The sequence below is a fragment of the Danio rerio genome, chromosome 16 (genome assembly GCF_052040795.2).
Source record: "Danio rerio strain M-AB ecotype USA chromosome 16, GRCz13ab, whole genome shotgun sequence".
NCBI classification, from domain to species: domain Eukaryota; kingdom Metazoa; phylum Chordata; class Actinopteri; order Cypriniformes; family Danionidae; genus Danio; species Danio rerio.
This window is the reverse complement of record NC_141036.1, coordinates 24,027,501-24,042,714: the sequence shown is the minus strand read 5'-3', so window position 1 is coordinate 24,042,714 and position 15,214 is coordinate 24,027,501. Positions and strand designations below refer to the sequence as shown.

General features: G+C 35.1%; 1 protein-coding gene across 9 annotated transcripts in view; it reads left to right on the top strand.

The window, feature by feature from the left end:
- stk31 (serine/threonine kinase 31) overlaps positions 1-15,214 on the top strand; it is a 42,379-nt gene that overhangs the window by 6,865 nt on the left and 20,300 nt on the right. For 4 of the 9 annotated variants that reach the window (XR_015510154.1, XR_015510156.1, NM_001386431.2 and 1 more), the window contains 8 exon segments: positions 379-701; positions 3,246-3,405; positions 6,201-6,329; positions 6,443-6,555; positions 8,340-8,496; positions 10,605-10,730; positions 12,656-12,838; positions 12,941-13,057. Coding sequence is in view for 5 of the 9 variants with exons in the window: in NM_001386431.2 (NP_001373360.2) it covers positions 379-701; positions 3,246-3,405; positions 6,201-6,329; positions 6,443-6,555; positions 8,340-8,496; positions 10,605-10,730; positions 12,656-12,838; positions 12,941-13,057 (1,308 nt within the window). In the remaining 4 variants the exon portion in view is untranslated. 9 annotated transcript variants of the gene reach the window in all.

Here is a 15,214-nt window from a genome sequence, read left to right as displayed (position 1 = left end):
CTTTACTTTTAAAAGGGAACATCAGGGCGATTATTAGCAAAAAGACTCCAGTCTATAAGGCTAGATATTTTCTTTCCCTTATTTATTTATTCATTTGTTTGGCGCATGTTCTCCTGTGCGATTGGAAAACTGTGTCCGCACTTCGCCTATCACTCCGCCCCAAAGCCCCTGCTGGCCCTCTTTGTCCCAAGGTATTCGGCGGGCCAAAAAAGACTGGCCGCTGGCCACAAGAAAGCCCAATTTAGGCACAGGAAGTGACAGTGGAAACGTGACTGGCCTTGGCTCACCCTGGCTCACTTGCTTTAGGCGTGATAGTGGAAATGTGGCTACTGAAATGTTTTGCTTTGACCCTCATACAACTCTTGTGCCATTCACTAGGGGAAATCTTTCCTTCATAATATGATTCATGGAAAAAAGCTGCGTGTCCATAAAAAATCTGTTTGCTTTGATGGAACCATCCTGGTTGAAGCATTCCAAGGGAATCTTGACATTGGTGAGGAACTTTTGAAATTTAAGCTTGCCAAAGTCAGTCTTCCAGGCAACAAGGAGAACTCGATTCCCTCAGTAAAGCTGCAGGAGCACACTGGACTGTGGCCCAGCAGAAGCACATCAGGGGAGCTGGAAACACTCGGCTCCACACTGGGATCCATGCCCAAACTGCGGCCAATATTTTCAGTTCAGAAGCCTCCAGAATTTATTAGGTGAGATTTGAGACACACAGACAACATTTACTTCTTATTAGGGATGCTCATAATAACAGATTAACAGATTATTTATATATATATATATATATATATATATATATATATATATATATATATATATATATATATATATATATATATATATAAAGTTGTATATATATTTAATTATTTAAAGTTTGGGCGCTTTTTGCATTGAGAGGCACGTCTTTTGAATGGTTTACTAATGGCCTCAAGCTGGTTATGCACCCTACGCGCCTCACGTTTTTGCCGTTAAGTGCTGTGACATCGCAGTTGAAAAGAAAGTCAACCCTAAAAGGAAAAAGTGCGTTATGTCAGCCGCTTCTTTTTCATTCTTCATTTAAATTAAAGCAGAGGCGGGATTACCGATGAGGTGACAGCAGTGTTTGTGTTGTCTAGATGACTACAGAGAACTTTTAAAGATAGAGGAGAGACTAGCCTGTCGCCTTTTTCAAGTTATATAGAGCTGAATCACTTTACAAATCTTGAATATCTCATTATTATTAAAAATTGCAGTTATAACAACATCGACAGCAACACTCATGCACAATATGCAGCTGATTCAGTCGTTGCTTAGTGACATAAAAAAGAGCACTGCGTTTCTTTTTTTATCTTGTCTACAAAGAAATGCAGTGTGGTGCACCTCACGTTTTTGGAACGCAAAGCGAGTTTGCTGTGATCGCCCCCTAAATGTGCAACACATATTTGTTAACTCGTGGGATGGTAACACTTGCAACCACATGTGCCTGCAGATCTATTTTGCCCAAGAAGCAAAATGAAATAAGAATACTGCTGGTCACAGTTTGACACATATGAGTTGATGCCAAACCAGCACTGATGCTAATAGCCTCTGTTCTGGATCTGCATCATAAACTCAACAAATAGGCTATGGATAATTTAGGCCCAATCCCAATTTTTTTGTAACCTTTCCCCTTGGCCCTTGAAACAGAGTGTGAAGGGGAAGGGCTTCAAAATTTACCTCTAAAAATTGGGACACCACTACAACACCTGCACACTTTATTATATGTCATCATGATTTCTTGCTTCATATGAGATCAGATGATGGCAACTGCTGTAGTTATTCCAGTTGCATTATTTTATCACTGAAGGCAACAATATCACGTTATCATAACGATATAATTTGTCAATAAGATCATATCTGTATTCTGCTTTTACACCGTGGCCATATTCATTTATGTAAACACACAATAACAACATTAACATTATAGCAGACACTGTAAAAAAGTAATTCCCTGCCACTAGACTTTTCTGACAGGGTATTCAAGTGTCATCGAGAATGTTGTAGGAGACTACACAGGAGTTATTATTAGAGATTATATATTTTTATTTTTATAGCATTTAAAAAAAAAAACGTGATGGTAAAACACAAACGCAGTTATGAATGTATTAAAACATATTCTTGTTTGTCGTAAAAATTCTTAATAATGACAAAAAGTCCTAGATATGTGCATTTTCTCCTGACTTCCGTGTGCAGCCATGCTGCTGTTGTAGCTGGTGTATTCTGGGAAATTTTCTTACCCTTTGGTCCTGAAAAATGTCAGCTTTAGGGGTATCTAGCCCTTCCCCTTAGCCCTACGCCTTCAAGCTAAAGAGAATTGGGACGCTCCTCGGGGCTAAGGGGTTGAATTGGGATTGGGCACCTTAAAGGGCACCTATGGTGAAAAATCTACTTTTAAAGCTGTTTGGACAGACATATGTAGGTAGAGTGTATATACCTTCATAAATATATATATAATCTCAAGTAACTGATTACTATCTCAAGTATCTCAAGTAACTGTGATGACCCTACCCTCAAAGCTTAAAATCAAATATTTATATTAATATATTCAATGATTAGATTAATGAATAAATCTCTGTAGTTTTTAGCTGCCAGAAAAGACATTTACAACTCTTACATCAGAGAAAACATCTAGATCAACACGCTTGATGGCAAGAGGGGTTGTGTATTATTCCCAAACTTAAAACCTCATTTGGCTGACCTTCTTTCTCTTATAGAGCCACAAGACACTTCCAAAACACTTCCAACAGAATTAATTGCATGTACAAACTATAAGATCTTACCTGACCTAGCGTTGACTCTTATCCAAACAAATCTGTACACACTAATGAAATGTTGTGTTTGTGTGTAGTGTGTATGTGAGTGAAACTGTATATTCTATATAGCTGTGTGTATTTATTTTAAATTTATTTTATTATTTTTTATTGCATGTTTTAAGATCTACCTTAGACTGCAGTTGGAAAACTTTGATAAAACCTAGCACAAAGCATGTTTTCTTTTTAAGGTCTATGTACTGTTTTTTATGTAACTGTCAAATAAATACATTCAAAACACAATGCAGTGATGACTGAAACATGATTATAATTAAAAGTTTCAAAATAAAATTGGCAATTCACAGTTAGTAGATAATGAGATAATAGGCGTCATAGGGTTAATCATGGCATTAAGTTTCATTAAGATTACTTGTTATATGTATTGAATCTGTGTTTTTGTATACTTCTTAGAGAGCAGAAATCTGCCATTGATCTCCAACATGTGGAGAAACCAAACATAGATCAGGAACCTCTTACTGAGATCAAGTCTTCAACGACAGATGCAGACGAACAACAGTTGTGCTCTCAGGATACTGAGCAGGTGCACAATGAAACTGAATCTGAACTACAGGTATTCTCTTAGATATTTCGCTTTATCTGAACATTTATTACATGTATAAGTATATAAAAAATCAGCTGGTCTCTTTTAGTAGTTCTCCTCTATCGTTTTGGTCTTTAAATTTTGGGGGGGAAAAAGGAACACTCAAAGACATTTGGCACCCAATTTTTACATATTTTTCATTTCATTTCATTTAGTCACTTTGCTGTTTAATCTTAAATCATTAATAAAACCATGCACAATGAACATGGTAAAAATGTGAAGTTTGGTCAAATTAAAACAAACTCTGTGTGATTACTTGGGTAGTGTTGTTCATATGAATAATTATATATGCTGCCATCCGAAATTGGTGTGGTTGCAATCCACTTGGTTTTGTTTTACTTCTTTTAAATCTAATTTGCAGCCACTGATAATTGGGCCAAAAGAGAAAAATGGTGTCTCAAGTAATTGTTGTCTCAAGTAATGACACCCAACAAGTATGTTTCTACACCATTTACTCTTAGGGCCTACTCGCACTACGCTATCCGAACCGTGCCCAGGCCCGTTTCCCGGATCGTTTGAGAAGTGTGAGTGTGCTGAATTGGGCTCAGGCACGGTTCACTTGGCCGGCCCTGGCCCGGTTGAAAGAGGTGGGCCTGAGCGCGGTTCACTTGGGCTCAGAATTCTTCAGAATATCTTTTTTTGTGCTTAACAGAATGTCATAATTAGAACCACTTGAGTAGGTACAGTTGCCTCGAACCGGGCCAAAGCACGCTTGTCCCGTTTTGGCGCTCATAAACAATCATAAAGCCCTCTTGCTGCCGGAATGAGGAGGCCTGCTAAAGGCGCGCAGCTGTCGTGCAGTGAGGGGTTTGCGTCTTTAATAAACTACGGCAGTTTGCGTTCATTGAACAGTAAGATTGATTAATAATCCAAAATTGCAAAATTGCAACCATTGTGTTCAGAAAGAAGTTCTAGTTTTTACCCAGACATTTAAAAAGAATATATTTTAGAGCAGTAATCACAATACCGTGAAACCGTGATTTTTATATCCAAGGTTACGCTAAAAACAGTATGCAAGCCGAGTAGTGTGTCCGAATTCATAGAATTCGAAAAACAGTATACAAGACACTGAACTGCGCATCTAATGGACACTAAGCTATCCCATGATGCACCAAGAGAGAATTGATAAATGGGAGTGAAGCGGTGCAACTACTGCAGGTATGTCATGTGATGATGACAAAATGGCCACTGTAGTACATACACGTCTGAACTCCATTCATACTACTCACATTCAAACTGCATAGAACGTGCTTTTCTAACGGTCGAGTAGTAAATTCAAATTCAAATGCACCAACTACTGAGTTTGTGATTTCTGACGCAGCCAATATATTTTATTTTGAGAAACATTTAAAATGTTTTGAAACTGTAAACAACAGGCTCAATAATATCAGACTCAATTAAAATTAGTCATTGACTTCTGCTGTCTATATTAGTTTCAAAAACACAGATTTCTGTACAATTTAAAATGGCATCTTTGAAAATCTTTTCTGTTGGACGTACTGTTGTTTTATAATACAAAAAAAAAACTAATAAGTAAAGTTTATTTATAAACTAATTTCAAGAGGATCACATACTCATGATTGCTTGCAGCCAACCCCGCATTATTCAATTTATGATTCACCAATCAGACGTTTCCTAAGCCATTATAAGTAACCTAAGTTCCATATGACAGCCATCTTCATTTTGAAGAGTCCCCCATTCCACCCCTACTTCTCCTCCTTTCCTAGATGGGTGGCACGGTGGCTCAGTGGTTAGCAAGCCAGCCAACATTTCTGTGCAGAGTTTACATGTTCTCTTCGTGCTCACGTGGGTTTCCCCCGGGTTCTACGGTTTCCTCCCACCGTCAAAAAACATGCAGCCTAAGTTAATTGACTAATCCAAATTGGCATCATAGACATGCTCCTAGTAAATGTCTTAAGAGCAATCACTATCTGTTCATTAACTACAACAGCAGGGGAGTTCTCGAGATCTGCCTGAGCTGCAACTCCCCTCTCGCCTTGCAAACTGGAGGGAACCCCAGGCTCGAGGAACTTATGAGCTCAGGGCTCTCTCCCGGGACAGCATGCCAAACAAGCTTTATAAACAATCATCAGCCACGTGTGAATTCTTGAAAAAACACATATACCATAGGAGCGGTATAACAGAAAATTTTGGCGGTTTTATAACCTTAAAACCTTAAAAATGGTTATCATCCTGTGCCTACAAAAAACACACAAGGGAAACATAGCTTTGATCACGGCATCCTCCATTTGAAGATTTTGGTTCAAAGCTTAGTTGACATTCTGTTGACTGCTTGTCTCTTCAGATGATGTGAATGCAACCAGGAAAATGCTCTGGGAGGAACTAAATTCTCAGCAACTGGGCGTGCGGGCTATTTTTTTATACCCAAGTTTTTGTAACTTCCAAGTCAAAATCCACCACACGTTTGCAAAGCCGTTTTCAAACATATGTACGGTATGTGGAATACGGAGACTTTTAACAAGTGTTCAGAAGTTTACAGTCAGTTGGATAAAAAACAAAGAAGAAATGTATGATTTTCTTTTAAAAGTCCATTAAAAATTCATAGCATTACTAACACATTTCCTATAAACCCTTAAAATTGATCATGATATGAATAAAATATTAAGCAAAAATTATTTTAAACATGGATAATGATAAGAACCGTTATTTGGCATATCAGAAAGACTTCAGATGCTTCATGTGACATCTGTGACAGCAGACTCTTAACTCGGATGTATTACTCCAATAATGTGTTTTGTTGACAGAGCATGAGAGAGGTGATAGATGAGAAGCATATGGAGGAGATCAAGAAGCTAAAAGAGGAAGGAAGTGCTGTCCAGCTGCATGTATTGCTCCTTGGACAGCAGTTAAAGGAGGCCAAATTAGAGCTTCAGGTGCCCCATTTTATTTTTTATTTATTTATTTATTTATTTTTAATAAGGGGTTGATTGGTCAGTGATTTTTAGGTGACACAGATTAACCTTATTACATTTGTTCATATTTGCAGACACTGAAGGAAAGTCATGAGAAGACAAAAGAGATTGGAAATAATCATCCTACAACAGTTGCAAACAGAATTTCCCAGTTGGCTAAAAAAGTGGATGCTGTGAGGAAACTAAGGTAAGATTACGCATCTTATTTATTTTTTATTCTGTTTTAGTTCCTTAATATATGCTTACTAATATAGACTTTTTATTTGCTTATGATTCTGCTCTTCCATTTGGACTTGTCAACATCTAAAAGATGAAATGTATCTAATGAGTATATTTACTGTTTATTAAATTTTAAATAATATAGTGGTGTTTTAAAGGCTGGAACGCCCTTACAATTGAACAGAAAAATATGAGCTGCTTGGAATTAATTAGTCAAGTATTTAAGGGAATGTGATTTGATCTGTTTAGCAACAAATAAACTGATAGATAGAGCAAGTTACAGGACTCCTGGGTCCCTGGGAGCAAAACATAAGATGATCAGAGAAAGTGAAAGTCAGATTGCATATAAAAATGAAGAGGTTTACAGATTTCGCTATCTCGCTTCATTATCAAAGCTCACTGCAGCAAAATGACACAAAAACCCCTTTTCCAGATTTCAGATGAGTCTTTCAGAATTTTGATATTTACTGCTCTGAACACATTGTAGCTGTTTTTTTGCCTGTGACTTGAATGCTAGCTCTCCCCGCCCACCTTTCCCACGTGCCTGTTAGTGTGTCTTCGTTTCTGTCAGATAAACAGCACAGTTACAGACATGAAGGAAGCAGATCTCATGTAAAGTTTGTGAGAAATACTACAATACGAACTTTTTACAATGATTTTTTGATGTATTTGTTGTAGAGTTAATTCAAGCCTTTCTACAATGAGTCACACACAAGGTTGTTACAAACTTCATGTATGCACGCTCACACAGCGTGCGCATTTAACTTTGCACTGTTTTTGCACGGCAAATGTAACAAGACACAATAAAATACACTATTGTATGGATACATGTTATTTTAGAAAATAAACCTAGTTTAACATCCACAAAACGGGATTAAAGCGTCTTCTTTTATAATTGTACTTACATGCGGCTATGGGGATAAGGACGGTAAAATCGCTGTTACGGATTACCAAACAGAACTTAAAACAATTGCATAGCAACATACACACAATTACCCTAAACTTCTGTAGCTTTAAAGTAAAAAACATTAAAACATCTAAAATAAAACGTCACCAGGCTCAATAAAATAATATTTAATGCAATATTCTTGGCACTATTCTCAATAGGATATAAGCGCACAGGCTTTTAATTTTCAGCCAGGCAGCCCAGAGGCTTCCGGTGAACTCTTCTTCCATTACAAAATTGTCATTTGATTTCTTTAAAAATCAGTGATCTTCACTGTTAGATATACAATATGACATGGGTGTCAAATCAGACAAGAAGCACTGCATTAACCGCCAACCATGACAGTTTATTTTACCCCAGTATTTTCAATGGAATTTCTGCGCAAGCCTGTTGCCTAATGGTTATAACGGTCTTTCATCTCGCTTTACGCTTGAACAACTAAATGAATGCTTAAGTCTGTTTACCTGAATGTATTGTAATAACATTACAACATCGATGCTGTAAAAACAACCTTGTGAAATTAAAAAGTCACATTAAGCTTTCACCGAAAGTTTATCTTTGCTTCAAAACTCTAGCTGTGCATAGATCCCATTAGAATTTCTGTACAGTACAAATGTTTGCTAAATTCTCTGACATTCTCACCACTAATTGAGTTTTCTAGCTGTATACTGCAAATCATATGGCTCTCCACATCATATTTAGTATGCAGTTATTTAATTAAACAGTTGTCAGTGCTTTAAAAATGTACGTTTTGGTGATTCAAAACTGCACATACCATTTACAGTAAAATGGGTTTAATATTTTAGGGAGAGGAACCCATGCTCCACTGATGAAGAACACCTATTACAGTCCATAACCATCATCAAGAACTACAGGATTTCAATGCCCATGAGCTCAGAGAGGCTGGAACTTGCATGGAAAGCTTATGACCAAGCTTTGGAAAATCTGAAACACTGTCAAACCGTGAGTTCTACACTATTGTACACTCTTCTTATGAATGAATAGTGTTTACATAGATGAATGTCAGTTTTCTTTTAAATTATTGAAGTATTAAGCAGTGTATGAGTCAAATATTGTTTTAAGATTCATTGATTATGTTTATGGTGGCTCAGTGGTTAGTACTGTCGCCTCACAGCAAGAAGGTCACAGGTTCAAGTGCCAGCTGAGCTAGTTGACAGTTCTGAGTTTGCATGTTTTACCCATGTTTGTGTGGGTTTGCTCCGGTTTCGAGCTCAGTCCAAAGACATGTATTATAAGTGAATTGGCTAAATAAAATTAAAAGTGCGAATGTGAGAGTGTATGGGTGTTTACATTACTGGGTTGCAGCTGGAAGGGCATCCGCAGTGTAAAACATATGCCAGAATAGTTGGTGGTTTACTCCTCCATGGCTACCACTGATAAATAAGGGACTAAGCCAAAGGAAAATAAATAAATAAATGAATGTATGAATGAATGAATGACTACGTAATGAGAGTTGCTTTTAGAATGTTCCTTTCATGTTCCTGTTTTAAATGTTATAGTACATTTGATCAATGTTTTGTCATTACGACACCAGTCAATGCTATCTAACGTATTCTCTGGCGTGTTATGCATCAACAGTTTGTGTGTGTAATAGTTCTGTATGTAATTTCAGCCATTTCATTTTTTATTTTTGAAAACTTGAACTGCAGTTAATTATAATGCTATATGTGCAAACTACATATACATATACACTATACATTCTCCAGCAACAGGCATCCTGCATTTTCATTCAGCTACCCCCCCTCTGTGACAAACTTAAATGCAAGTACAAAGTAAGGACTGGTGGGAAAGAGACGTCTGTGTCTTTGAGGATGCAGATGATTGTAGACATGTGGCGGTATAATTTTTTTAACAGCATGAAAGCCTTGGATATAAAAATCACGGTTTTACGGTATTGTGATTACTGATCTAAAATATATATTCTTTTTAAATGTCTGGATAAAAACAACAACAACTTCTTCTTTCAGCTTTCAACACAATGGTTGCATCTGAAATCGCATACTTCCATACTATATAACAGGGGTCACCAATCTTGGTCCTGGAGGGCCAGAGTACCTGCAAGCTTTAGCTCCAACTTGCCTCAACACACCTGCCTGGGTGTTTCAAGTATACCTAGTAAGACCTTGAATAGCTTGTTCAGGTGTGTTTGATTAGGGTTGGAGCTAAAATCTGCAGGACACCGGCCCTCCAGGAACTAGTTTGGTGATCTCTGCTATATAGTATGTTAAAAAAACAGTATGCAAACCGAGTAGTATGTCCGAATTCATAGAATTCGAAAAACAGTATGTAAGAAGTACCCGAATGACATACTACGTCCAGTAAGCTTCTGAATTGCACATTCGATGGACACTAGGCTATCCCATGATGCACTGCGAGAAAAATGATAAATGGGAGCGAAGTGATGCAACTGAGTTTATTTTGAGAAACATTTTACATATTTTGGAACAGTATACATGTCAGGCTAAATACTTCAAATGAATCATTGACTTCTGCTGTCTTTATTAGTTTTAAAAACACAGATTTCTTTACAATTTAAAAATGGCATGTTTGAATATTTTTTTCTGTTGGAGATACTGTTGTACTAAAAAACGAAAAAATCTTTTTCAAATTGTGGTATACCTTGAAAACGGTCCCATGCCTAGATGGTTATGGTCTTGTACAGTATATGGTAGCTGTGGGGAATACGGAGTCAAACGACTGATTACTGCCTGTGTGTGTCTCTATTTGCACATTTTGGCAAAAAGCCCTACATTATGGTAATAGTTTAATTAAGGTATTTGCACTTCAATAAAATAGGAATTGCCCACCTCCTAATTAGCTTTGTGTTTGTTGGGATTATGAAAATAGCTAGATTAAGGTAATAAAAATTGGTTTACTTAAATTTTAATTATTAAAATTAATTGTATTAAAATCTGAGTATTGTTGTCCATATAAACATACTGATTGTTTATTACTCATCAGTAGTCTCTTAGCAGCATTTATTATAGTTTTACTTATCTTCAGTTGGGATGACACTTTTTGTAACATCATTATTGTATTTGTTATGTCAGATTACAGAAATACAGCCACTGGTGAACAGCAGGAATGAGGCTCGTGGTGCTCTTTTACTAACTGTTGATGACTTCCTGCAGGAGGTAGATAAGTTTCCTGTCCGTGAACGGGCAAATCGTCTGAAGGTATGCAGTGAAATCAGATACAAATATTTTATATATATATATATATATATATATATATATATATATATATATATATATATATATATATATATATATATATATATATATATAAATCCAACTTCTGTGCCACAACTTTGTTATTTGAACTGAATTGTTTCAGTTATTATAGACAAAATTTCTCTAAATTGAAATTGCAATATATATATATATATATATATATATATATATATATATATATATATATATATATATATATATATATATATATATATTGCGGTTCAAACAATGTGTTGCAATATCAATTTGGAGAAATTTTGTCTATAATAACTAAAACAATTCAGTTCAAATAACAAGGTTGTGCCACAGTTAATCCATATAAGCAGTGAAAACTGAGTTGGAGCTGTGTGTCTTTGTTCTTTATTTATATTCATCATGAAAATAATGTTATACTTTTTTTGTCATGTAATTAGTGTCACAAATGTATCTGTGACCAACGTTTTTTTCTTTTAGTTCACTGTGTTTTGTTTCTCCAAATTACTTTCTCTTTGTGTTTCCAACAGCAGTATCTGCAATATTTATAAAAGACTTGTTTTGAGTTTTGTTGATTGCTTTGTTTGGTCTGCTTATTTTGATAAATATAATAAGTTGCCTTGTAATATCTGATGAATGAAATTTCAGGAGAATAATTTCCAACTTATTCTACCTAGTTTTAAAAACATTTCACATGTTAAGTTTAATGGAAGTTACTCCCAGTCCAATAATTTCTGCAAATCGTCATCAAACATATGAAAAACACTAAAAATATTTATTTTTATATACATTTAGTTTTCCTTTCATTTGTAGTTGTATTTATTATTTTATATGTTTTATTTTGGTTTTGGCTGTATGTATTGTTGATTTCTTTATTTCTTTTTCTATTTTTTACGTTTTATAGTAGTTCATTAACTTGAAGGTGAAGGTAGATTTTTGCTACTAAGTGTCCCCTAGTGAAAGCATAAACTATAATTTTAAAGCATATTCTTCCTGACAATTAAAAGTATTCTTCCTGCTAAAAGCATTTATAAAAATATGTATCTTTTTTCACCATTTTGCAATCTGTAAGTAAGCACTTTTTTGAGACTATGTTAGATTTCTGATTCATTTGCTACTTTGAATAAATGACTACAAATAAAAAATGGCATTTAACGGTCAAGCTACATGTACATTCATAAACACACTGGTTTTTAGCACATTATAATTTTAATATTTCAACTCCAAATCAGAAATAGTTGGAACAGTATTGAAAATGCAAATAAAAGCAGAAGGTAGTAATTTTTTGTAAATTTACTTTAATTTGTATTTATTGCAGACAGTATGAACACAAAATATTTCATGTTTTATTTAATCAGCGTCATTTCATTTGTAAATATACATCCTTTACTGTCATTTAAACCTGCAACACATTCCAAAGAAAACTGTTTGGACAGGAGCAGTTTTGGTCTAGATTAATTAAATAATAATGTGATTTGAAACGGGTGATATCAACAGGTGATTGTAATTATGGTTTGGTACAAAAGCCGCATCCAAGAAAGGTCTAGTTCTTTAGGAGCAAAGATGGGCAGAAGATCACCAGTTTGCCAACAAATACATGATAAATATATTGTAATGTTTAAAAACAATGTTCCTCAAAGAAAGATCTTGTTAAAAGATTCAAGGAATCTAAAGAAATTTCAGTGCGTAAAGGACAAGGGTGCAAGCCTAAACTTAACTACCATGATCTCAGATCCTGGACTGTTCTGCCCTTTAGTTTCTTGTCTAGTATCTAATAAAAGTGTGAAAACTCTAATAATTCAATAACTCTATAATTCAAAATAAAAACAGCATGAAGAATGTAGTGATTTTTTTTTCTACCAGCTCTTCATAAACTGTATTTTCTGCATCTACAGGAAGTTGCTTCATCGTTGACAGCAGTATTTAGCTCTGTTATGCTGCCGGAGCAGATCGATGAGTACGCGTTTGAAAAATTCTGTGAGTGGAAAAGACACAAACAACAGAGAATCAAAACCGTGCAAAAAGCTACAGATGAGGCTCTCCTTGCTCTTAGTGGTTGGGCATCCAGTTTTAGCAAGGTATGTTTGCTAATGTAAACCTCATGACAGTCATGTCTATTTTTACTGGGTATTTATTAACTGGTTATTTGACCATTTGCTTTGTAATTTTGTAATTTTTAGTTTTTGTGTTTGATGGAGAAAACATCAGTGACCGAAAAAGATGTTTCTGAAGGTGTGGATGAGATCCTGATGAATGCTGACAATGCCCTGTCTGAAGAACTCGATACCGAATTCTCTGTAAGACTAAATGATTTATTCTGCTCAATACCACCATGGCTGCCTCTCAATGTGAATTCCCTCTCTTTTGATCTGAAATTTTCAAAAAGTACAGACTTCATTACAAGTCAGTATTCAAATTTTAAAGACAAAGTCAATTTCCCACTAACTTGCGAATACTTTTTAGCATCTTTGTATTGGAAATATCAGATGCCCATTTTACATACATTTATTTGGACATTTAAGGTCTTGAAGAAAAGTTGAAAATAATTTAGTAAAATGTCTTAATGGTAGTGTAAGGCCCAATCCCAGTTCTACCCCTTAACACACGTTTACTGCACCATGTGGCTGTGGTGATTCCAGCAGTTATGAATTCTACAGCAATATTAATTTATTACAAAGAAGCTGTGTTTTTAACAAGTTTGAAACTTGTAAAACTCATTTTTGAGTTTCAGCTGATCACAGAGAGTTTGATCAGAATTTTTTTTATCCCAGTTTCTTTGCAAATTCTGTTCTGTAAACATGTTTATATACGTTACTAGGGAGACATGTTAATACATGCCTGCAAAATTAATTTGGTGAGTGGGAAAACTGCATTAATTTGTCATGTTGCCGTGGACCTCAGTATCACTGTGATTCCATTGCTGAAAAACAGCTTAAACCAGCATAGGTTGGTTGTCTGGTTTGAGCTGGTTTTGGAGGGGTTTTGTCATTTCCGGCCTGGTCTTAACTGCTCCGGTTGGGAGATATCCAGCTAAACTTCTCCAAAATCAGGCTGGTTGACCAGCTAAAACCAGTCAACCAGTTAAGGCTGGTTTAAGCTGTGTTTTCAGCAGGGTTGGATCCTATTTAACCTCAGGAGTTAAAAAAAAAAATACTTGTGTTTATATCACTCTAATATGACGTGGACACACTATACTTGCACACTGTTCCAAACAGCTTCCAACAGTTGATTTGGCATCATAAGCCGCTTTTCCACTATCGTGCTGAATCGTTCTTTAAACAGAACTGTTCCATTCCGTGCCAAACCGGGCCAGACAGCACGGATACGGTCTCATTTTCCACTGTTGTGCTGGGACAAAGCTCTTTAAAAAATTACACAAAACGCATCAGTAGTTGCCTTGGTAACGCAATGTAAACGGCTCCCTTTGTTCAATTAAAGTTAAATAAGAGCCGAAACTATTTATTTATTTTTTTTCATAAAAGCAAAAGCAACCATGTGACTAAACACTGTTATGCCACTCTATCATATAGGGGTGCTAAATATAGGTACATGTGCACCCTTATTTATTTATATGTTGCGCAGCTCTGGCTAAATTTTATTTGGAGGGAAAATTACCAAAATGTAACGTGATGATTGAAAATAATTGGAGGGGAAATAAATAATATTTAAAATCTCTGAACATAACAAAAAAATAAACAATGATAAGACAACAGTAATAGTGCATTTGCATTATAGTGGCAGAAATATAATTTTGGACAGGCCTTGTCAAAGGTGAGCGGGCACTTTCACTAATAAAAACACAGGACATAAATTATTTCATTTTTAACAATTAATTAAATTACACTGCGTTTTTATATCAAAAGTTGATAATGATATAAAATATACTACATTTTGATGGTAAAATGAAACCAATTAAGCGATGGCTGTTATTTGTTTTACTATTCAAACATTAAATAAAGAATGCAGCAAGTGAAAAAAAAAACGAATATGAAACAACACATATATCGCAGGATTTAAAGCATATAAAGCACTATTATATTTAGCAAAATGATGCTCTGTTATCTTTTTATTTTGATCATTTTATTTTTATTATTATAATTATTTTTGTTCATAATTTACTAACAAGCTGTAAGCGAATTATTGCTAGACGTTTTAGAAAATATTTGCGTATATTAAAGATCACCACAAAAAAACAAAAACACAGAAACATGTTACATGCCTCATAAATGTCATATAACTTATGTATAACTGAATCACATAATTGCCTATAGCTGAAATGATGAAAATTACTCATTTTATTTTTATAAAACATTTGTCAAAATGTATTGATATTTTTTTAAACAAAAGCAATACTGACATTTAAGAATCCATATTTATTTAATTCATTCATTCTTTTGACTTGTTTATTAGTGCATATGCTATAATATAAATCATACAACAGTACCTTGGACAGT